Below are 21,678 nucleotides of genomic sequence, written 5' to 3' on the forward strand. Positions count from 1 at the left end.
TCCCCTTCTCGTATGACCTATCAGCACGCACAATAATAATAAAGCTTTATTTGATTGAGTGTTTCCTCTGCCCGGCACGGCTCATAATGTTTTAGAGATTAAATAGCACAGTTAGCGAATTAAGCAGTAGTTTACAGGGGATTCGGAGACTCCAGGGATTAGTAACGGGCTATGGATCCTTTCACATCTAGGTCACCAGTTTGAATCCCGCTCAGGTTGGCAGCATTTTCAAAAAACAAAACAAAAAAATAATGGTGCTGTGTAAGAGCTGCCGAGCACGTGGTGGGAAAGGGAGGGAGGGAGGAAGGGGGGGACTTTTGGATAAGGTCCCACATGGCAGAGAAGTCACTGGGGACAGCGGGCGGAGGAGGCCTGGTTTCCCCTAAGGCTGGGCTGCTACAGTTTGGGGGGGGGGAGGGGGCTTCCAGGGGTGCAGCACCCCAAAAGCTGTGACTCGGCTGCTGGTGCTGCATTTGCTCAGTGGCTCCAGGACATTGTGCTCTGAGGATGGCTCCCCGGCACCTTTTACCAGCATGAAACTGTGCCTGGAAATATTAATGGGTTTAGCCGCTAGCGGAGGGAAGGAGGAATTACTAGGCGTAAGCAAATGCGATATTTGTTAAATTATGAGCTGATAAAAAAGTACGTGGGGACCGTGCTTGCGGCTGGGGAGGAATTTGCCACTTCAGCTCATGCTGTGTGTCTGTGTGGTGCAGAGGACCGGGAGGGCACGCTCCCACCTCTCCTCATCACCACCTGCCTGACTGGGGAGGGGGGGGAATTGTCCCGTGCCTCAGTTTCCCCTCCTGCATAGTGGTTTTGCCGCCTGGGGAGGGGACGGTGGAGAGGTAGCGGAGGGCAAATGTTAGAGGGAGTGCGGTGCTGGGTGCAGGTAAGCACGCCGGGGAAGGGAGGGGGTGTGTGGGGAGGAGGGGGGCTGACATCCCATCCCCCGAGGAGCGCGGTGCGGCGGGGGTTAAAGTGGGTGTCCTTCGCCCGGGCTGGCGTGTGAAGTGTGCGCCGCTCGGCTGGGCTCCCCGCCCGCTCGCCCGTGTGCGGGTGCTGGGTGCGTGCGGGTGTGCGGGAGCCAAAGTGCCGGTCAGTGATGGAGCCGCTGCCATGACAACCCCGGGCAGTCCGCCTGCGCGCCGCCCAGGGATGCTGCCGGCCAGCCGCGCCGGCGGGGCTGGGATGCTGCTGCCGCCTCGCCCGCTCCCCCGCGCCCCGGCCGCCCCGCTCTGCGCCTGAGCGGCACCGGGGGGCTCCGGCACCCCCCCGCCGTCCTGCCAGCCCCCCACCCTGCAGCCCGCCCGGACCAGCCCGCCTCTGGGACCCGCCCGCGGGGCCGGGGGAGAGGAGCCGCCGGCACCCCGAGGCCGTTGCCTGCTGCGCCTTCTCGCGCCTGGACCCCTTTGCTAGCTCGCGCCGGGGGTGGTTGTTTTTTTTTTTTGGTTTTTCCTGGTTTTTGGACTGCCCCCGCTCCGCGCTGCGGAGGGGAGCTGCGAACTCGGGACAAGTGTGCGGGAGCGGGGTGCAGCCGGGCGGCTCCCCCGGCACCTCCTCGCCCAAGTGAGCCTCGGACTGCTTCCCGGGAAGAGCCGGCTCGCCCAGCGTCCAGCACCTTTGCCACTTCTCCTCCTCCTCTTCCTCCTCCCCCCCGGCCCTCCCGTCCTCCTCCCTCACCCAAGGATACTGGGGACTCCCTCCGGATGCCGCTCGGCAGGCTCAGTGCTCGCAGACTGCCTTGCCGGGGGCTCTCCTGATCTCCGTGGAGCTCCGCATCGCTCGCCCCGGTGGTTTTGCTCCCCCCCGTCCCCACACACACGCACCCCCTCCCTCCTCTTCCCCCCCCCCCGTCCCCCCACTTTTCGCTCCTGGTGGCCTTGTCGGGTGTGATTTTGCCTGTTGGAAAAGTCACTGCTGCGCAGGATGGGGGTCGGTGGGTGCTTAGCCCTGCCCTGGAGGTGCCTAGTCGTCCTCTGTCTCAGGCTGCTCTTCCTTGTGCCCGCAGGAGTGCCCGTGCGCAGCGGAGATGCCACCTTCCCCAAAGCTATGGACAACGTGACTGTGCGGCAAGGGGAGAGTGCCACGCTCAGGTAGGAGCAGCTGGATTTCTGCCTTGGGGGGGTCCTGATGCACGGGGAGGGCGGTGGGCACCTTTGGGGATGTGACTCGGTTTCCCCACGGGGGATGCATCCTGTGGCTTGGCGGTGCAGGATGGGTGCCGGACAGCAAGGTGAGAGGGAGGTTTGGGTGCCAGGGGACCGGGCTTTGACTCAGCCCCCCCCCACCCCCAGTCGTCTCGGGAAAGTTACTGGGGGGGGGGGAGAGAAGGGGAGTGCGGTTCCCTCTTGGCCCGCTGCCCTACACCCGTGCGGGGCATGGGCTCGGCTCCTGCTGTCGGTAGTCGTGGCTCGGGCACTTCGGCTGCGTTTGGTGGGGGTAAACATCGCTCCGCTCTTGGGGTGCAGCGCCGGGGGTGCCTTCACGCGTGTCAAACCAACCCAGCCTGGGGAGAGGGGGAGTTGTTGAACCCCCGCTGGGGTTTTGTGCCTTCTCCCTGGTCCAGCCCTGCTGGGATGAGGGGAGTGCAGGATGGGGCTGGCTCCAGGGAAGGCAGATGCTGCTTTCCTTAAAAACCCCCTTGCTCCAGAGGCAGGGGCTTGCTGTTCCCTGCCAGCATTGACTCTTGGATGTGGGGGGAAATGTGGGGCCGGGCATTGCATTGGGGTCCTGCCGCCTGCGGCAGTGATCTGAGGGGTGTGGGGGCTGCCAGGGAAACTGTGATTTTGGTCATTGTAACTTCTGGGACATCTTATGCCCAGATACTCGTCCCTGTCCTCGCAGCAGATGGGCGCAGTCATCCCAGAGGATGTTTGATAGGGACATTAAAAATAAAAAGCCAGGTTTTAATTGCAGCGCTGGGAAGCGGCGCTTGCAACTCCGGCGTGCTCGGGAGTGACTTTCCTCCACCGGCGCGTTGCATAGGTGACACTAACATCTGCGGGGCCAGCTGGGTGTGTGCGGTGAAAGCCGCACTCCAGCTTTACGCCAGCAAGTGGAGCAGGGCCAAGCCAGGACGAAAAAACCTAAGGAGGAATTTCAGCTAAGTCTCTTTTTTTCAAGCGGTGGGAAGACTTAAACCATGGGCTGCGTTTGGCCCCTGGAAACATGAATCCTCTCCTTATTTATTTCTTGCAACTCAGCTGTTTGCAGCCTCTCTCCGCCTGCCGCCCCAGCCCTGGCATGTTCCGGGGAGGGAGGGAGGGAGGGAGCTGTGTTGTGGCCATTCCTCTGGATTTGTCTTGCGTCATGACACGACTGGGCAAAGAGGCTGGAGAACGGGTGACTAAGGGTGGAGGATGGGGTGTCTTGCTTAGGAATTTGCCCCGCTGAGCTTGGCTGAAAAGAAAAACATAGCTCCTTCCCTGTCCTGAATTGCTGGGCTCTCCCAAGCACCAAAAAATCCTACAGATCTTGCCACGGGGGTGTCAAAGAGGGATGGGTTTGGGTTGCTGGGGGTCTGGGCAGCAAAATACGTGGGAGGGTGGCAGCAGCGAGATGGTATGGGCACCGGGGGCTCTGCAAACTTACTGGAAGGAGGCAAATTGCTCACGCTCTGGTGGGGGCCTGCAAAAGGTTTCTGGCACCGATCGTGCTGGTGCTGTGCCCCAGCACCAGCTGCTTGCCCGGTGCTGGTGGAGAACAAAGGAAAGCTGGGGTGAGTCAGCAGGAGGGATGCTTTCCTTCTCTCGGTGGGGGCCAGTGGGAAGCGGGACAAATCCTGCCCCTGGGAGGTGGCCCTGGGGAGGGATGGCAGTGGCTTGTCATCACCCCAGAGCTGCTGCATATGCGCATCCCAGTTCAGCTGGGGAGCCAGTCTGGTGGCAAGGGATGTCCTTGTCCCTGCACGGGTGCCTCATCAATACCAGCGTGCCCCAGGAGAATAGGCACGTGGGCTTTGGGGTGCGCAAACTGCGTGGATGATATTCCTGCTGTGCAGATGATGTTCCTGCTGTCCTGCCCCTAGAGTGGGCATCGCTCTTGGAAATTAATGGCTCGCTGCTGCTTGCTCAGTGCACTGGTTTGGTAGCCGGAGAGGTGGAGGCCTGGGTTTTGTGCTAGTGTTTTGGGGCATTTTCCCTCTGTTTTGGGGTGGGAGCGGTAAGTCTGGCAGGCAACCACGTTGCTGCATCCCCCAGTGGGTCCTGGTCCCCACAGTCATGCTGCGCTGTGGCAGGAGCAGCGGGAAGAGCACGTGAAAACCACACACTTCCAGAGGAAGAAATCAAGGAAGCGCGAATTTCTGCCTGCTCTCCTCCCAGTCCCAGCCCAGTATAACCATCGATCTGTTGTGGAGGAGTTCAGAATAGCAATGCTGCTCACAAAGGTTTTGGTGGACCTGCCGCTGCTCCTGGCCACCTCCTGCCCAGCGTGCAGGCAGCAGCCCTGCCCTCTCCCAGACCTGCAAGGGTGGCAGTCAGGGAGGGGTGCCCAGGAAGGAAAAAGAGGCAAAAAATAGCGTCTCTTCATCTCCCCACTCATTTCCATGTGAGGTGGGAGGATGGTGAGTCGCAGCCAAGGATTTGGAAGGAAAAGAGGTGTTTTGAGAGGTTCCCTTCTTGGTTTTTCACAGCCAACAAAAGGGAGAACAAGCTGAAAACTTAGCAGCAGAGGTTGCCGCTTCTCTGAAGCACTCGGATGTCCTGTCCCCAAGCCGAGAGGGCTCGGCGGTTGGAAATAGGCCAGTTTATCTGGGGTGGTGGGGTGCTGAGGACCCCAAAGCTGCTGTCGAGCAGTGGTGCCCTGCTGAGGAAGCTCAGTGCAGGTCCGTCCCCGCCGCCGCCCCTCTGGGCAGAGCTCATTTGGTGCCGGAGGAAGAAGCCGGGTTGAAGGCCACGAGGAGACTCCCCCATTGCAAGGGGGGCGCAGGCTTTGCTCCGTGCACACCCCATAAATCTGCTGTTTGGAGTTACTCTAGGACCAGAGTCACCAGAAATGCTGAGATATTTCCTTCTGTCTCGCGGTGTTTGCTGGAGGGTACAGCCATGTGTCTTGCTTCGGGACCAGCACTTTAGATTAGGGTATTAAATTTAAATTAAGTTTAGACCTTGAGGTAGAGGTACCGTCTGGGGTAGGAGGGGTAGGATTATTTACTCCTGGGTGCAGTAAAACCTGCAGGAACTGGAAAAGGGTTTGTGGGTGTTGGGTCCGACAGCTTGGCGGTTTTGTTGATGGGTGCATTGCTCCCTGCGCTGGGCTGCTCCTGCACTTGGGGTGGCACCCAGGGCTCGGTGTGTGCCAAGGTCAGAGCTGGGTGTCATGCTGGATCTCACAAGGCCGCATCGTGAGGATGAGGCCGGTCTGCACCCCCTCCCACCATGTCCCGGCAGCACCTGCCCTCACCAGTAGCGAGCGGCTCATGCTGGAAGAAAACCCACCCTGAACTTTCCTCCAGCGCTTGAACCGAGTTCCAGGTGTTGCTGAGACCTTTAGAGCAGTTCTCTCAGCACCAAAACAAATGGCTTGATTATGATTTCACTTTAATTGGCATCAGTCAGCGCTTTCCACGGCGAGGCTCTGACGTTCCCATCAGCATGCACAGGCTGGTATCCCCCTGAATTTACCAGCGCCCTGGGCAGATGGAGGGCAGATCTGGCTGCAGGGCGAGGACCACTTCTTTCACAGGCTCCTCTTTTGGTTTTCTTGGCAGGGTGATGCGATGCCTTTATTTTTTCCCCCCTTTGATTCACGCTAAAAGTAAAATCTGAGTTTAACATGAGTCAAAGCTGCTTTTTTTTTTTTTTCTTTAATTTAACCCTGATATTTCCCGTGGTTTCCACTGGGGCTTTGAAAAGGGTTGTGTGCTTTGCCACTGGGACGTGCCACGGTTTACCTAAGCTTGTTTTGCAAATTTATTTTGCCCCTGTTGTGCTCTTGAAATAATTTCGGAGAAATGATAACTTGGCTGCAAAACAAAACAAAATCAAGCATGTTTGTTTGACGGATGCAAACAGAAAGTGCTTGTTTGCTAAGCAGAAAAGAGTATTTCTCAGAAATGGGCCTGTTTTCCATGACTCTTTGCTGCCTCATCTTTCCTCCTTTATCCACGGGAATTTGCCTTTTGGTGTTTTTCTCGTGTAATTTGAAAAAAGGGGCCGGCCCCGGATGGATGACACTGTGGTGTGTTCCAGCAGGCTGCTTTTGCTGGGGTCCGGGGGAGGCTGTGTATCCCCCCCCCACCCCCGGCGCTGAGGCAGGGCTGTGCCTGCCAGGGCTTGAGCGATGGTGATTCTCCGCTGAGGTTTTGGGCAGCTGGCTTTGTGGTTTGCAGTCGATGAGTGCAGAAAACTTGCTGGGGAACCCCACTCCCGGCTCTCTGTCCCGGAGAAAGCGGTGCTCACCATCCCCGTAGCCCAGGGGCTGACGATGGGGGGCTGGGCTCCTGGTGCGAGCAAGGGAAAAGCAACGCAGGGCAGGGGTTGTTCGGGGAAGGGTCTGTTTGCTAAACCTTGTCTGGTAGCTGCACAGCCCTGTGTCTGTTTTGCTCGAGGCTCCCTGCTCCCACCCTTGCTGGTGGTCGGAGCTGCAATAACCCCAGGCCAGCCCCTTCCCACCCACCGGTGCCCTTGCGGACAGGCTGGGATGTACGCTGCTCATCGCAGCCCTGCGGCTCCTGCCCAACCCCGCCAGCTCCCCGCATCCTTGCACAACCACCAAACTCCTTCTTGCAGAGCAGCACGCTCCCCAGGGCTCAGCTCTGTGCCACGCCGCTCCTGTGAAATATTCATCCCATTCCGATGGTCTCCAAGCCCAGTCCCCCCTGTTCTCATCCTCCTACAGTTACTTACTTCAGAGTCTCACCTGGCAGGGACTGAAGCTCCTGGTTGTTTCCCCGTTCACTTCCCAAGCCCGGACCAGGGGGGATATAGCTTGGGCTCACAACCTGTGGAGGCCAAGGTGTAATTATTTTGCTCTTCCTGATTACTGAGCAGTGGGTGGGACCAGCCCCCAGCGGTCCTGCGGGCATGGGGTGAGGATGGAGCTAAGCTGCCGACTTGTATATTAACCAAAGTTGATTCTCCTGACTTCTTCCCTATCCAGCACGCTCACCTCTTTCAAACCTCTCTCCTTTTTATTCCTGAATGTTAGGGAATAAATTCAGGGCTGTGGTGACCCCTTCTCTATTTAGGTGAAGAAGCGGGGGAGCATATTCTCCTGCATCTGTGGCCTGAGTCGGGAAATCGGTGCAGACATGAGCAGTACTGGGGGTTAGGGACTGAGTCCCTATTTCCATCTGTGCCACTTCACTCCTGCCTCTCTCCTCCTTCCCATCGCTGCTGGGCTCTCCTCTCTAGCCAGGCTTTTCTTTCCCTGTGGCTGGAGAGCTTCCATCCGAGGGGCTGCAGGAGCCCCGAGCAGTGCCCACGTGCGATGCTCGCGGCTGTTTGTAGCTTGCGAGGCGATTGCTTTGCTTGCGATGGCATGTTTTTGAAAGAGGAGTTTATTGCTAAAGTGACATGTCAGCAAATCTTCGCCACCTCTCTTCCCATCTCAGAGATGGAATCAGCTTAAAGTGGGGAAAAAAATTGTCGTATGCATGGATTATTTTTTTTTTTTTTCCCTGAGTGCAATTTCCATCTGAGATGAGACAAGCTCCTGATTGCTGTGCCAGAGGAGGGTTTCCCTTTATAGCTCTCCTGGTAGAGCTGCTGCCTGCAGTTCACTGGAGCTGGCTGGGCTGGGGTCTCCTAGGGGACAAGCGTGCTTTTCTGGAGCTGTCATCTCCATCGTAGGGTTAAGCATCTCCGGTCTACCGGCTCTGGCAAGCTTTAAATCAGACGGACTTGTACCCAGCTCCTCTGGGCTGGGAAGGGCTGATGGGGGAGGAGGAAAGGCAGAGGAAGGGAGGTCAGAGCGGCCTTGCAGGTGACAGGTGGCCACTGGAGGGTTGTTTGGGTGGCATTTCTAATCGTTAAGCCAGGGTTGTGAAATGGATATTCAGTTCTTAGCCCTGTTACTGACTCCTCAAGTGACATTAGGCACCCTTCTAGGTCCTATAAATTCGTGTGCGGCGATTGCAACGCTTCCTTTTGCTGGCTCCGCGAGTCATCTGCTTGCATTGCAGTCTTTTTGTAGCAGGATGCATCCCTCTGTAAGGGAAAACGCTAAGAGCGTTCTACCGGAGGGCACCACAGATATCTACTGGTGTCCTCCTCTTGCTTGGAGTTTGAAGAGGCTACCGTGAGCGTTTCTTAGCCGGAGGTGCCGGAGAATTGTCATTGCAGGGATATATAGTCCATGGTTGTGGTACTGCAGGTGGGTGGGCAATCATGAGATAGGCACTGAAGCAAAATCAGGGAGTGGGGTCAGCAGAAGCAGTGCCACCCCCAACTGTCGGGATCCTCACAGCCCCAAACCCTGCTGAGAAGCTGCTCTCATCACGACCACGAGCTAACCTAAGCCTCCGACCGAAGTGCTTGTGGGTGACAGTCCAAGGGATGGCAACCGGCTTCATCTCTAGCTCTTGGCCATCCCATCCTGATGCACCATCCCCATGCTGCCCTGCTGTGCCTTGGCACAGCCCTTTGGGTATCGAGCACAACGCTGCTTGGCATTGCATGTTGTGCCAGTGAACTGGCAGCTCCGTGCGTGTGTTAATGAGGGGTGCTGGGTCAGGGATGTGGGTCATCTTCAGTTTGCCTAAGTCATTGTCCCTCTGTTGGCTTCACTGGAGTTGCTCCAGCTTCTGCTGTTGGAAAAAACCTCCTCTTGATGTAGTAGAGTTGTTCTTTTCTCCTCCCAGACCCACGTAAACCTGCCAGTTTGAGCTGAGCCACCCTTATTTTCCTTCAGGAGGAAAGGGGAAAATCAGGAAGGAACTAATCTACGACCGCATCAGTGGGAGAACAGGCTAATAGAAATTGTAATGAGAACACAGAGCCAAACAAACAAGCGAATGGCGAAATGCAATCCCACCAATGCAACAGAGATTTATGCCGACAAAGGGGCAGATCCAGTGCTCGTTAATGTCACCACAAGTCTTTACCCTAACTGTAATGGACTGTGGATCGGGTTGGAAGACACTGTTTTCATCTTGCTACAATATGCAGACCGTTAACGGGCTGTGTGTGGAATAGCAATGCGGAAAACCCTCTCCCAAGGAAGCGGTTGCTCGTCGTTGCATGTGGCACCTTTACAAATCCAAGGGGAAATACCTCCTGCTCTCCTTAGGTTTAGTTTCCAGAGGTGCAGGGCTCTGAAGGCACCAAGTCCGAGACTTGGGCTTAGCTACCTGGCTGCTGCAGCATCTGCTGAAAGGCCAAATGCATCTTAATCATTAATATATTAATAATCTTGCTTTACATAAGGATTCTTCAGCTGGTGGTGAGGGGTGTTGGCTCTCGCCACCAGCAGTCGTGCTGGGAGGAAGTCGTTAGCTTGTATGCAAAGCGAGGAGGCAGAAGAGCAGATGGGTGGGTATGGAAAGGCTGGATGCAAACTTGGCTTTGCAGCTGGATCCTCTCTTGGAAAAGCTAGTGTCAGGGAGGTGGAGACAAGGTCTGGAGAGCTGAGCCTGGTCGGAAGGTGGGGACACCATTGGGGAGAGTGCTGAATAGGAAAGGACACCAAGGGTCAAACAAGAGACGTGCGAGTCCAGCTCTGCATGTCAATGAGGGTAGAGTAAATAAGGAATAAAACCACCTTCCAACATGAGCAGCTGGTGAAATATCACAGATTTTTTTTCCCAGAGATGGCAGATTTTGACCGGCTCTGCGCCTGCAACCATAAATGGCTCTGACACCTGCGTCTGTTTTATCAGACACATGCAGAGCCCCGGACATGATCCAAACATTCATTACTTTGGATTTTTGAGTCTGATTTCTCCCCCCCCCCCCCCTTTTTTTTTTTTTTTTTTTCCCTCCATGGTGGGATCATTATTTTCCCAGCTTCACATACTCTGTTCAGCAAACCCGGTGTGTTTTTCTGGCTTATGTTTCTTACGTCTCTCTAATAAGAAGCACAATAGAAAGCTGTCACGGAAAGCAAATTCTCAAAGGTACGGAGGAAGAGGAGGGCAGCTCCAGGTTCAGAGCCACTTCCAAATCCCAAGATGGTTTGGACCTACAGATAGGCACAGCCCTAATGCTTGAAGGTGTGTTTGCGTTCTTACCCTTAAGTCCTCCAAATTCTAGGCGTAGGGCTTTATCCCAGGGTGATCTTTATTATCTTGCGTCCCTGTTCCTCTCTTTATGGGCCAGTACAAAGCTCTTGATGAGTTCAAAGGAAAAGTGACCCAGGTGGAAACTCGAGCAAGGATTTTCCAAGTCTCTGAGGGTTTGGTGCTTTTCTTGCATTGCTGTTCAGGAGGAGCTAGGCGAGCACCTGCTCCTCATACCCTTACTCAAAAATTTCAGGCTTGTACCATTTGTTACGTAAGAAAATAATACTTTTTTTTTATTTCTGAACTAATCTTTTTACTAAACAATCCATTTCTTTCTCGTGGACCTTGACTAAAAAAGAGTTTAGAATTTCCTTGGGGGGGGGAAAAGGCGGGTTTGGGTTTGGAAAACCAGTATTTCTCTCTGTTAATGTGTGTTTGAGTTAATTGAAGCACCTTGTCAGATTGCACAGGAAACACTCCAATGGAACTAAACTGAGATTTTAGGTTTAAAAGTGTCTTATAGGAAATAGTGCGATTTTGATTTCATTCAGTCTTGGAAGGGGAGGATTTCTGGCTACACGGAGTTTCCCTTTAGCTGAAAAAAAGAGTCTTTCCCTGCTCACCTCTGAACTGCTTTACATTTTGGAGTCCGTTTACCCATCATACCTCATCCCTCCTGTTGCTTTCTCCTTAGAGGAGGAGCTGTTCTGCTTCGAATCAGGCAAAGTTGATGTTGAATATATTTTTCCAGGGCCAAATTTCAGGCTGGCCCATGCACATCGTGACCCTGTTTGCTCAGCAAACTTGCCCAGTGTGGGAGCCAGGGCAAAATGTGACGGCGGTGGGAGGGAGCAGTTTGGATGTGCTCTGACGGCGTGTGTGTGTCTAAGTGATGTGATTTAGTCCTCTACAAATACGAAGAGCAAAAGGTATCTGTTAGCCTTGACTCATGTACTCATGAAATTAAAGAAAACCTCTCCCTTCTCGAGACGCTTGTATTCTGTGGCAGGGTAGGACACGGCCAGAAGGTCACAATCCTGCCTTGGGTTGTTATCGCTTCGTCATGAAGGTGGTTGTTGAGGAAGATGCCTTTAGTGCTGCACATCAGCTGGGGCTCCTAAATTTCTCTGGTTGTCCTTGGCTCGTGGAGGACAGCAGCTGCAATTTCCTTCCTGGTTTCAAGCCAGCAGCGTGCAGACAGTTGATTTTGTTTAGCGAGACATGGGGCCCTTCACCTCAGACACCTCTATGAGTCTGAAAGCAGCATGCTGGACAGTTTGGCCATTCAGAGGTCCCCTTGGGGACCTCCATCCGTTCAAGTGGCACAGCCTTCAGTAGCTTCAACAGGCGGCCAAGGCCTGAAGAGATCACAGGGTGATAAATATCCTCTATGGTCCTTCTAGAAAAGACCGAAGGCTTGGTGGCAATGCATCACGTAGGAGAAACTTAACCCACCCTGCTGGGACTGACCCTCCGGGGTCGGTGGGAGCTGCGGCACGAAGCCCTCGGAGGTTCAGAGGGAAGGGAAGGTGTGGAGCTGTGTCCTGAGCACAAGGGATCCGCAGCCCGCGGTGGGGAGGGAGGCTGGAAGCCTGCGGAGAGGCGCCGCGGGGCTGCCGAATTAGTGCGATGGGGAGATGTCAGCTCTTCCTCGCAGCTTCCCTTTGCAGCGCCAACTGTCAGTAATTTAACTAACGTTTTGTAAATAAATGTGGCATTCGGACAGCTGTCACCGCGCCTGTTATAAACACTCCTTTTGTCACTAAAAGCTGGCAGTACCGCTCCGTTTCCCCTGCAAATGCAGCTACCACTGCCAGTTAGCTCCTGAAGCCAGGGCTGTCAAGGAATCGCACGCCGGCCGGTGGCTGGGAGACCGTGGCTTCGCGCAGGGAGCACAGCGAGGCATTGCCAGAGCCTGGTGCGAAGGCAGCTTTTGCATCTCGAATATAAATAAATGGCCCGATCAGCGAGCAAGAAAACCCATCTGAATGTGGCTGTAGGGCTGGTGGATTGCCAGCCAGGATCCTTGGGCGGTCCAGCTGTGGCGCCGGTGGTGGCACCGGTTCCTCTGCCATCTCGTCCCAGCCCCGTGGGGAGCACCAGTGGGATGAGATGGGCAGCCCAGCCAGGTTTGGGCTTTGATGCGCCAAGGGAGCAATTTGGCACTGGCACCGCAAATGCTTTTCACTTTGGAGCGTGGGCTCCTCGTGCATCAGGCTTTGGTTTCGGTAAATTCGGTCTCTCCGGGACGGGGTTGGACTTGAGCAGAGAGATCTGTCCTTTGAGCCCATCAGTCTTGCTCAGCACGCTTGTCCTATTAGGAGCCTATTCAAAACCTTCAGGCAGTCTGGATGCTTCTCCTCCTAACCAACCTGACTGGAGAGGGGATGCTGTTGTCTTTCTCTTCGCTGGGAAGTCTTGATCCGGTACTGCTTTTCTTCTCTCATCCATGGGGGATCCCTACAGCTCCAAACCACCCTCCCCTGGCCCACGGCGTTTCTCTCCCAGTATCGGGTGATATAACTTTCAGCAGTCAGCACCTATAGCCTTGCTCTGCTGCATTGATGTGTGATGCAGGCAGTATAGAAATCAGCACATGACATCTCTCTCTAAGCTGCTGTAAAATTAGCTTCATCTCAAGTGGCAGAAAATGATCATATCCTCGCTTGAGGGCGATGAAGAATATTCCTGAGTCACTGCTAGTGATGAAACAGGCAGAAAATCCAGAGTGATACACAACTGCCCACTCAGTTTTAATCGTTGAGGCCATTTGCTGCTGCAGAGCCTGAAGACGCGGCTTCCTCCCCCTCTCCCTCCCTTTCATCCATCACTCCCCTTGGCGACCCAGGCTGCGGATCCCAGTAGGGGTAGGAGCAATTCCCCATCCCACCGGCGAGGCTGCAGGCTCTGAGCATCTCTGGCTTCTTCACCGTTCCCCGGAGAGAAGAAGAGGGGGTCAGAGCTCCCTTTTCTTAAAGCAGAGGGAAAAGATGGAGCCTGCCCTCCTCGGTTCTCCTTCTTCCAGGCTGCCATTCTGCAGCCTGGGAAAAACTCTCCTCCAAGCTTATCCTCATCTCCACAGATTTTCCCTGCTGCCTTAGAAGCAGCTGCTGTGCCCACGAGGACGTTTCCTTTCACGTTTCTCCTCTGTCAGCTTTAGTTCAAAGCCGTCTCCCTGGATTTTTATGTCTTAGATAAAGCCACCCTCTTCCCTACAACTGCCAGCTCAGTGCTTGGGAAACCTCTTGCCAAATTTGCTGGCGACTAAGGCCAAGAAAACCCTTCAAAACACGGATGATCAGAAGCAAAGCTCTGTAATGCTTCTCTTCCTTGCATATGCTCCCTGGCAGCATGTTAGCGCGAAGGACTCCTCGAAGGAGGCTTCCTGCAAGCCCTGCCCTGCCAGCTTTCCCCCCAAATTCAGATGGAAGCCCCCCACACTCCTGGTGGAGGTTGAAGAGTCTGTAAAACCCTGGTGAGGTTCACACGAGTCCTTCAGCTTGGGAATCACCTCCTTCTCCTGGTCTTCCAGGCAGCTCAGTCGCCACCGACCTGGTTCAGCATCATTTTGGGGGAAAACCGTAGCAATCCTCCGGTTTGTGCAAGCATTTGAACGAACGCTTTCTTTTCTGCAGATGGGGTTTGTCAGTATTTATCCCTTAACCTGATTTTTAGATGTTCTCTATCCTGCAGATTTGCTGGGATATGCTATTCACACAAAACTCTCCTGGTGTCAGACTTCTGCTAGGATAGCTTAATAGCTCCTACCAGCCTGCGAGGGGAATACGCACGACTGGCAACAGTACAGCCGTGCGGGCATAAATGTGTCAAAGCAGGGGGTTTGCCAGCATAAAAAAATATTGCCGAAGCTCATTCCCCCACCGACGGAGATTGCTGTACCAGCGAAAGTTTTCTGCACCGGTCGGCCAAATCTGGGCAAGTTTCCGTGAATCCCGCTCTTCTCTCCATAATCCCCGGCAGCTTTGCACGCCGGGCGTTTATTTGTCAGCGCAAGCAGGTGCAGAGCTGCAGGACATGGGCTGAGCATCCCGCTTTGGTGGTTATTCCTGCCTACAGCCGCTTTATCCTCACGTCAGGCAGCGCGAGCAGCTTCTCCTCCTCAGCTTAATGTCCTTTTTTTATTTTTTTGTTGTGTTTTGTTTTTTTTTTTTTTTTCTCATCTCTTCCCCAAAAAGGCGAGTCTGGATGGTGTGTTGTGGGTTAGGTTCAGCAGAAACCCAGGAGACAAGTATCGTAATGAATAGCTGGGTGGTAATTTGGGGGTTTTGAGCGTTATCACCAACTGCCCCCAAGCACACTTGCATTCTGTGCACACAGAGCCTGAATTTGCGCGCGTGTATGTGTGTATATATATTTACGTATCTTGTGCAGGGCTAATGAACAAAGATAGATACAGCAATAAGGAGAGTAATTTGTGCAGATACCTGTCGAGAGAGGCAGGACACGGGGATAAAGCCAGCGGGAGCTGGTGCAGATGGCAATTGCAGATAGCGTAGCCATAGCCAGGAAAAGCGGTCCCTTGGCAAAGCAGCAGCGGGGGCTGCTTTGGGGAGAGGTGGGGGGACAAGCCCGTTAGTAAATGCTCTAATCTTTTCTCCGGGTGGTGCCAACTGCTGCTTGTTTCTCCTGCTGTGAGTCTGAAACAGCCCCGCTAACCTCTGGCAAAATCAGGAGGATAACAAAGGAGGGAAGGCTGACTTTGTTTGCGGCATATTTTATTATTTTTTTTTTTTCGCTGGCTTGGGAAGGAAGAAATAAAGTTGGATTTCAAGTGGGGTTGTTGCAGTAATGGAGGGAAATGAGAAATGCTCTTCAGCTGCCTTCTCCTTCCTCGCGTCCCCATAAATAACCCTTCTCGCCAGGAGACGGCTCAGCTCTTACTTAGAGGAGAGAGCTGGGCTCTGGCTGGTTCGTTGTTGTTTTTTTTTCCGTGGCTTGAGGGCCACTTCCCCTTCCTGCCTGCACTTCACCTCCTTGGAGCCTGCTCATCCCCAGGGCTGCTCTCCAGAAAAGTGATTTCTCTTCTGCTGTGGGCTGTGGTTTGTGGGGAGCCCCCGCAGCAGGCAGGGCTGCTCCCCGAGAGCCGTGGCTCTGGGGCACGAGCATCGCTGCTGGTGCCTTGCCGGCTTTACCGCCCTGTTGCCAATGCCACGGAGCAACCAAGCTGTGGTGCTACCTTGGTGTCAGTCCCAGTTTCCTTAGGGCAAATGCCAATGACAAATGAAGTGTGAGCCTCTGGGGGGATGGACAGCCACAATCCCAGGTGCCTGCTCCTGGGGAGATAGCCAAAAATCGCTTAAAATGCTCACGATACCCCGTGATCCTTCCACATCCCACCTCCTTTGATAAACCCAGGTCCAGCCGTACGGTAGCTGTATCCAGCAGTGAAGCCCTGTCCTTCTGTAGGTGAGGCAGAGCTTGCATACCGCGCCTGGGGACCGAGGGACAAAAAAGTGTCACTGTAGAGATGGGTTTTGGTATCGGTGGGATGATCTTCTAGGGATTTATGGGCAGGTTTTGCATGCAGTTTAGCCACTGTGTCACTAGTTCACTTGCCTAGGAGTCATTTAGAACTTCTCTGTGAATCCGTGGAAGCCAGGTGTGGGTGATTTCTCTTCTTCTACGTGTCCCTTTCCCCCTTCACCATTTCTGCTAACTGTTGTGAATCAGCTGGCTGATTTCATTCAGGTTTTTCAGAAGGCTGGGTGTTACATTTCTACAACTCCCATGAAAAGAGGCAGGTAGAGGTCAAGAGACCTCGTTAGTCCTCTGAAGTAATAACAGAATGAGCTCAACTCTTGTATGAGACACCCGAGAATCTGTGTGGGCATTGGCTGTATGCAAGACTCAAGGGAAGAAGGAGCTCCAGCCTGAGCTTGCATCATTTAAGACTAAAATAAGTAGGAAACCATGCGTTCCCCGTGGTATGTGTGGAACTACTCATTAAATGCAGCAAGGAGTCCAGGTGGGGAAGGGTTGAGTGCTCCAGATTGTGTGTAAGGAAAACTGCAAAGATGATGTTGTGTTGATGGAGACAGGCTGCCAGTCGTGGTATCAAGGAGAAGAGACAAAAGCTGAGGGTTTTGTGCTTAATGCAGCTGGTATCAAATGGGGGATGCTGCACTTTGCTTGCCTGAATCGGAAGACTGCAACAGCTGGTGGCTGTGGCATTGCTGAAGCCGGCTGGCTCACCCTTCCCTTCGGTTACAAAAAAATATAAAGGAAAAAAAGCCAACAAAACCACCACAACAGCAATGACAAAAAAAAAAAAAAAAAAGACAAAAAACCAAAGCCAGTAACTTGCGTTCCAGAAGTTCCTAATGCTGCAACAGGCAAAGCACTGGAGATAAAAGAAATAAAAAAGCGGGGGAAAGAGGGAGAAAATGCGTTTATGAGCTCTCAAACTAACAGCATGCAACTCTCATATTATTTTTCCTCCTTAGCCTTTGAAACAGAACAACGGCCCGGAGCCTTCTCGGCAGATGGACAATGTGCGTGCCTTAACCACTTAACAGCCATTAGCTTAATTTCACGTACTGGAGCCAAATTAAATAATAAGTAAGAGGCTATGAAAAGCTGGTTTGGAGGCTGCGTTACTGCCTTTCACTTGATAACCTTCTCATAAACAGATGCTCTCTCTCTACCCTATTAACCTTGTCTGAGAGCGGGGAGGGGGGCTTTGGTGAAGGGAACAAGCCAGACCTTGGTGGGGAGGGGGGGAGGTGAGCCGGAGGGGCCAGATGTGCGGGTCCTCCCTATTTTGGAGGCTCCTCTCCTTTTGCTCCCCCGATGCCCCAGCCGTGGAGGAGTCGCTGAGCAAGAGCTCGTTCTGCGGTTGCGTCCAGGTCATTTGAATGTGCCAAATGATTCATCTTGATCAGCGAGCCCATCTGTACCTGCTGGGTGAGGCTGCACCACCCGGAGCTGATTTTGTGGACAAATCTGCTTTACTTGGAGGAAAGGGGAGATGGTGCTGATAAACACGAAAGGGGAGGTGGCCCTGTGGCTCGGTGCCTAATCCCTCCCCGGGTTTGGCTCAGGCAGGGCACGGGGGGCTGCTGCGTCATCCCTCCTGGTCGCGCCGCTGGCATCGCCCTTGCAGGTGACGTCATTTGGCTGCTCTTTGCCTCTTTCTTCCCCCGTGTTGAAACAGGGACAATAGTACTTGCCTAAGCTTTGGGAATTTGTAAGGATTAGTTTGCAAAATGCATCTGAGGTTATTTTGGCGATGGGAGGGATGTGCAGAAGGGGTGCCGTGCATTTCTCCTGCTGCGAAAGATTTGGGGACGGCTGCCTTACTCCATCACCGCCCCCCTTGCCACGAACTATCACTCTGTGCTTTGCGTCTTGACTTGGGGCCCTTTTTAAGTTTTCAGGGGATTATAGATGACCGTGCAGCTATTTTTGGTGCAAGGTTTTATTTATTAAAAAGCCATCTTCCTTCATTAAAAAGATACGTTGATGGGAAATAGATGAGCAGCTCTATTACTGGCGGGGAGCGTGCCACGCCAGCCCAGCGCCGCCGAGCTGCTGTGCTGCGTGCCCTCCCTTGATGCAAGAAATAAACCCCTGTGGAGCCACCCAAAATTCGGCGTGTGAGCCATCCCCTTGCCCCAGCTGCAGGGTCTGAGACCCTGGGATAGATGTGTGTGTGTTTGGGTTCAGTGCAAGGTTTCCAACGTGCTGTTCCTTGGTGTCAGCAGCAACTTGAGTTTCCTTCTTGGTTGGTTTTCCTCCTTCGTCTAAGTTGTCACGCAGGCTCTGCTTTTCTATGCAAAATCCATCCTCTGACTGGCACGGGAACCAATAAAGCCGTGTTTCTTACAAGTTTGCTTCATTTTGGTCCAAGTAGGAGTAAATGACTTGCCGCCTGCGGCGGGGATGTCTGGAAAGGCTTTGTGCTGTGTGGATTCTCTGAGGTTCAGATGAGAATGAATCTCATTTTTATGTGGCCTTTTCCTCCGCGGGGCACTCGCAGAGTCCCTCTCCTGTACCTGGCTGCCTATCTGTACTAGACTTGCAGGTACTTAATGTCTTTGAGCCATCTGTTCCTCTGTCAAATTTAGTTAAAATTGGCCAAAGGCTTCACGAATTATTGGGGAAGATTGCTAGACAGAGGCACACAGGCAAAGAGTACGATTGCATATGCTCATTCCAGTAGGAGTCAAGGCTGAAAATACCTCAGGGTGTGTTATTTGGAGACAAGGCAACTGGGGAGAGGGAATCCACATCCACCCCTTCCCCAGCGCCAGGAAGACTAGACTGGGATCTGTTTTTTGGTACAAAGCTCCTCCGCGGAGGTGGACTTTGCTTTGGGTAGGATGTGCCGCCTTATCTTTTCTTTCTTGCATAATGTGACTTTCTGTCCAAAATGAGCCGCGTACACCTTTTTTTCAAGGCACTGACCCTCCTGCCGAGATGCCGCAGCCGTACTTTCAGGCAGCTGTTTGCTGAAGAACTGCTCCGGCAAGGGCTGGGATGAGGGGTCTGCTTGGAGGTGGCAAGTGGCATCGCTGGCATGGTAGCGGCTGCAGAATCAAGCAAGCAGCGCGGGCAGAGTGAGCCAGGAGGAGGGGGGAGGGTTGTATGTGGGTAAGAAGGTTGAGCAAACAGGAGTCCTGGGTCACCGTCTCCCCTGGGCCAGTCTGAATGGGCTGAGCTCTCTGCTCAGCAAGCGGGGCTGTGCCTCCTGCAGCCTTTCCCAAGCGCCTGTCTCTGGGTTTATATTTCTCAGCTCAGTATTTTTCAACCTGAGTAAGACATTAGCTTTGGGACTGCTGGTACTTTCCTCCAAGAGCTCCTCCTCAGCTCTGGATGTGGTCCTCCCCAGTGCAAAATCGTTGGGCACAGCTGGATGCGTTCAGGTCTCCGATGGCTGCACCTGGGAGTAGCTTTTAAACCCAAGATGCTCCCAGTCCTAGCTTTGGGCATCCAGAAATCAGATGCTTGATCTAAGCAGGTCATGGAAAGAGAGAGGGACCGGGCCATCTCCCCGAGTCCTGTCTTTTGTCATCGACTACAGGGGCACATGGATGGACCAGCATGGGCTAAGGTGAGATGAAATGCATCTGTTAGAAGGGAGAAAAGCAAAACCCCCCTCAAAGGCTGGGTGGCTCTCGATCCATTAGCATTTCTGTAGGAGACCAGAAAAGCATGAGCAATCTGGGATACTTGCTGCTGTAACTGCAGGTGTCTGAGATGATGGATGCCTGCATCCGAGCGTGTTGGTCTGGTCCCCCTTTGTAGTCGATGGAGAGCAATGGGCCTTTTTAGGGTGCAATTCATCCCAGTCTGAGGCAGGTGTCTGAAATAGGTCAGACAGATTGTGTCCTAGCAGTGCCTTTTTCTCTCCATTTGCTATAAACCGGGGTCCAAATGGCTAGCTTGCATGTCGAGGTGATAAATCCCAACCCAAGCGTTTAGAGGAAGCCATAGGATCAAAATAGGAAATATCCAACGTTGGTCAGGGCACGGTGTTAGAGCCAGACAAGGGCGTTCAGCAGCAGGAATGCACCCTGCTACTTCAACCAAGCAGAAATTGGGGGAGAAACAGGGTCTTTTGGTGATTCTTTGCTTTGGTTGGGGTTTTGGGGTTGGTTGTTGGTTGTTTTTTTGATCCTGAGTCCATTTGCGTCTGATCCCTCTGACTTCCAGGAGACTCAGCTAAGCAATTCTGCGTGTGGCTTGTCATTAGGTACCTCACCCAGCAACCTGCAAGTTCATTAGCATTCTTTTTAGTGCTGATGAAATGTCTGAGCTGCATCTTTTCTGCATGAGAGGCTGAAACGCCTTAGCAGTAAGGGAAAAAAATCAGACTCCAGTGTTATGGAGACCACCCAGAGCGGGTCCCTTCTGCCAGCAAAGTGCTGTTTGTGTCTGTGTGGCAAAACCACAGGAGGAAAAAAAAAAAAAAAAAAGGAAAAAGAGAAAATAACGACAATAAAAAACCCCACCAAAAACACCAAAGTGGTCAGAAGAGAATTTTATCTTTTTAATTGCATCTGCAGCAGGTCGTCTGCCAATGTGGCAGTTTGAGCTGAGGATCTTCCCACCCCAGCACAGCTGCTGCTGCAGAAATCCACGGGCTATAACTTCTGTAGGTAAAGAGGCAGCGCTGAGGGTTAGGTTAGGGATGCTCTGCTTTCTCCTGCTCCTGTATGAACCTTTAGGGCTGCTTGGCTCTGCTTTGTGTGTTGGGTAACGTGAGTGTAAACTCCTTTTCTGGCCGGGGTGGCGAGTTCCAGAAAGGCAAGGCAGCACGAGAGCCACGGCTGTGCCCTGCCCGCCTAAGAGGCTTTCATTGATTTTTATTTTCTTCAATGGAAACAGAACTGACATCAATTAACCAGCCTCCCAGCCTCTCCAGAGCAAGGGATGGAGGCAGCAAAGGCTTTATTGCTAATTTTATTTTTTTTTATTTTTTTTCTCTTAGGCTTGTGCGTTTCTCGCCCCATGCTCTTTGCTAATGCTCAGCAGCCTTGGCTGCAGCCTGGGAGGTGTAGAGGGGTTTGGGAGGAGAGAAGAAGAAATACGAGGTGGTAAATGAAGTTCCCCTAATCTGACTTACTCCAGTGTGTATCTGTGTTTTGGGAGGCCCCCTATTTATGTAACCAGCTGAGAGAGCTCTGTGCAGTAGTCGTGGGGGAAGATGGATGGGAGAAGCTGTCTCTCCTGGCTTTATTTGGCAGCTGGGATGCTTTCGCTGCCAGTCTGTGAAGCTGATGGAGCAGGGCCAGGCTGTGAATAGCGGGGTACGGAGCGAGCGTCTGGGGGTGTTAGCAGATGCTGGGGAAGCGGGGTGCTGCTCCGCTAAAGGCAGCTCCAGTCCAAAGGGTTTCTTTGGTCTCCGGAGGTTTTGTTGAAGAGGGGCTGGAGGTGAGAGGGGCTTGAGGCAGGACCTCGCTGCAGAGGTCTCCGAGGTGCTGGTGGCTTCAGCACCAGCTTTGTCTGCGTCCTTCCTGTCCCCCACCCGACCGCCCCTCTCCTGGGAATTATCCCACATCTTTGTGCCATTCCTCAGGAATAAAGCCCACTTTTTCCTTTCTCGGGATCTGTGGCAGGTGGAAGAGAGCAAAAACTCATCAATGGTTGAAAATGGACTTTTAAAATTAAAGTTTTGCAAAGTAGATAATATATATTGAACATTGCTATATCTATATCTGATGTAATTTATGAAGCTTATATATATTTTATACGTGCACGTTTGATGTTAGATATTTAATGTCTCCTGAATTCTCAGCAGAGTATTTTGCTCAGTGTGTTGTTTATTTACTCCCACCCCCGTCGCCCCCTTACTTTTGGTGTTCTTGTTTCTCATCGCTAGCTGTCACTGTGCAGCTCTTCAATAACCATGCTTTGTATTCCGTTGCAGAGTTTTCTTTGGGGGGTTGGTTTTTTAATATACTGTTTATGAAGAAGCCTGATTTTGGGAACGATGTACATTTGCAGCAGAACGTTTCTGCAGGGGAAGGTCTCAGAAAACCAGAGGAACA

The 21,678-nt window shown here is 53.1% G+C and overlaps 1 protein-coding gene across 6 annotated transcripts in view; it reads left to right on the forward strand.

Moving 5' to 3' along the window:
* LOC121098339 (protein CEPU-1) overlaps positions 1-21,678 on the forward strand; it is a 352,520-nt gene that overhangs the window by 207,823 nt on the left and 123,019 nt on the right. The window contains exons 1-2 of one of the 6 annotated variants that reach the window (XM_040616218.1): positions 486-599; positions 2,012-2,096. In XM_040616218.1, coding sequence (XP_040472152.1) covers positions 2,053-2,096 — 44 coding nt within the window. In that variant the 5' untranslated portion in view covers positions 486-599; positions 2,012-2,052. Of the gene's footprint in view, positions 1-485; positions 600-723; positions 750-873; positions 893-1,821; positions 2,097-21,678 lie in introns of those variants that run through there. The other 5 variants (XM_040616219.1, XM_040616220.1, XM_040616216.1 and 2 more) reach the window with 5 other exon arrangements.

Source organism: Falco naumanni, chromosome 16 (assembly GCF_017639655.2).
Source record: "Falco naumanni isolate bFalNau1 chromosome 16, bFalNau1.pat, whole genome shotgun sequence".
NCBI lineage: Eukaryota > Metazoa > Chordata > Aves > Falconiformes > Falconidae > Falco > Falco naumanni.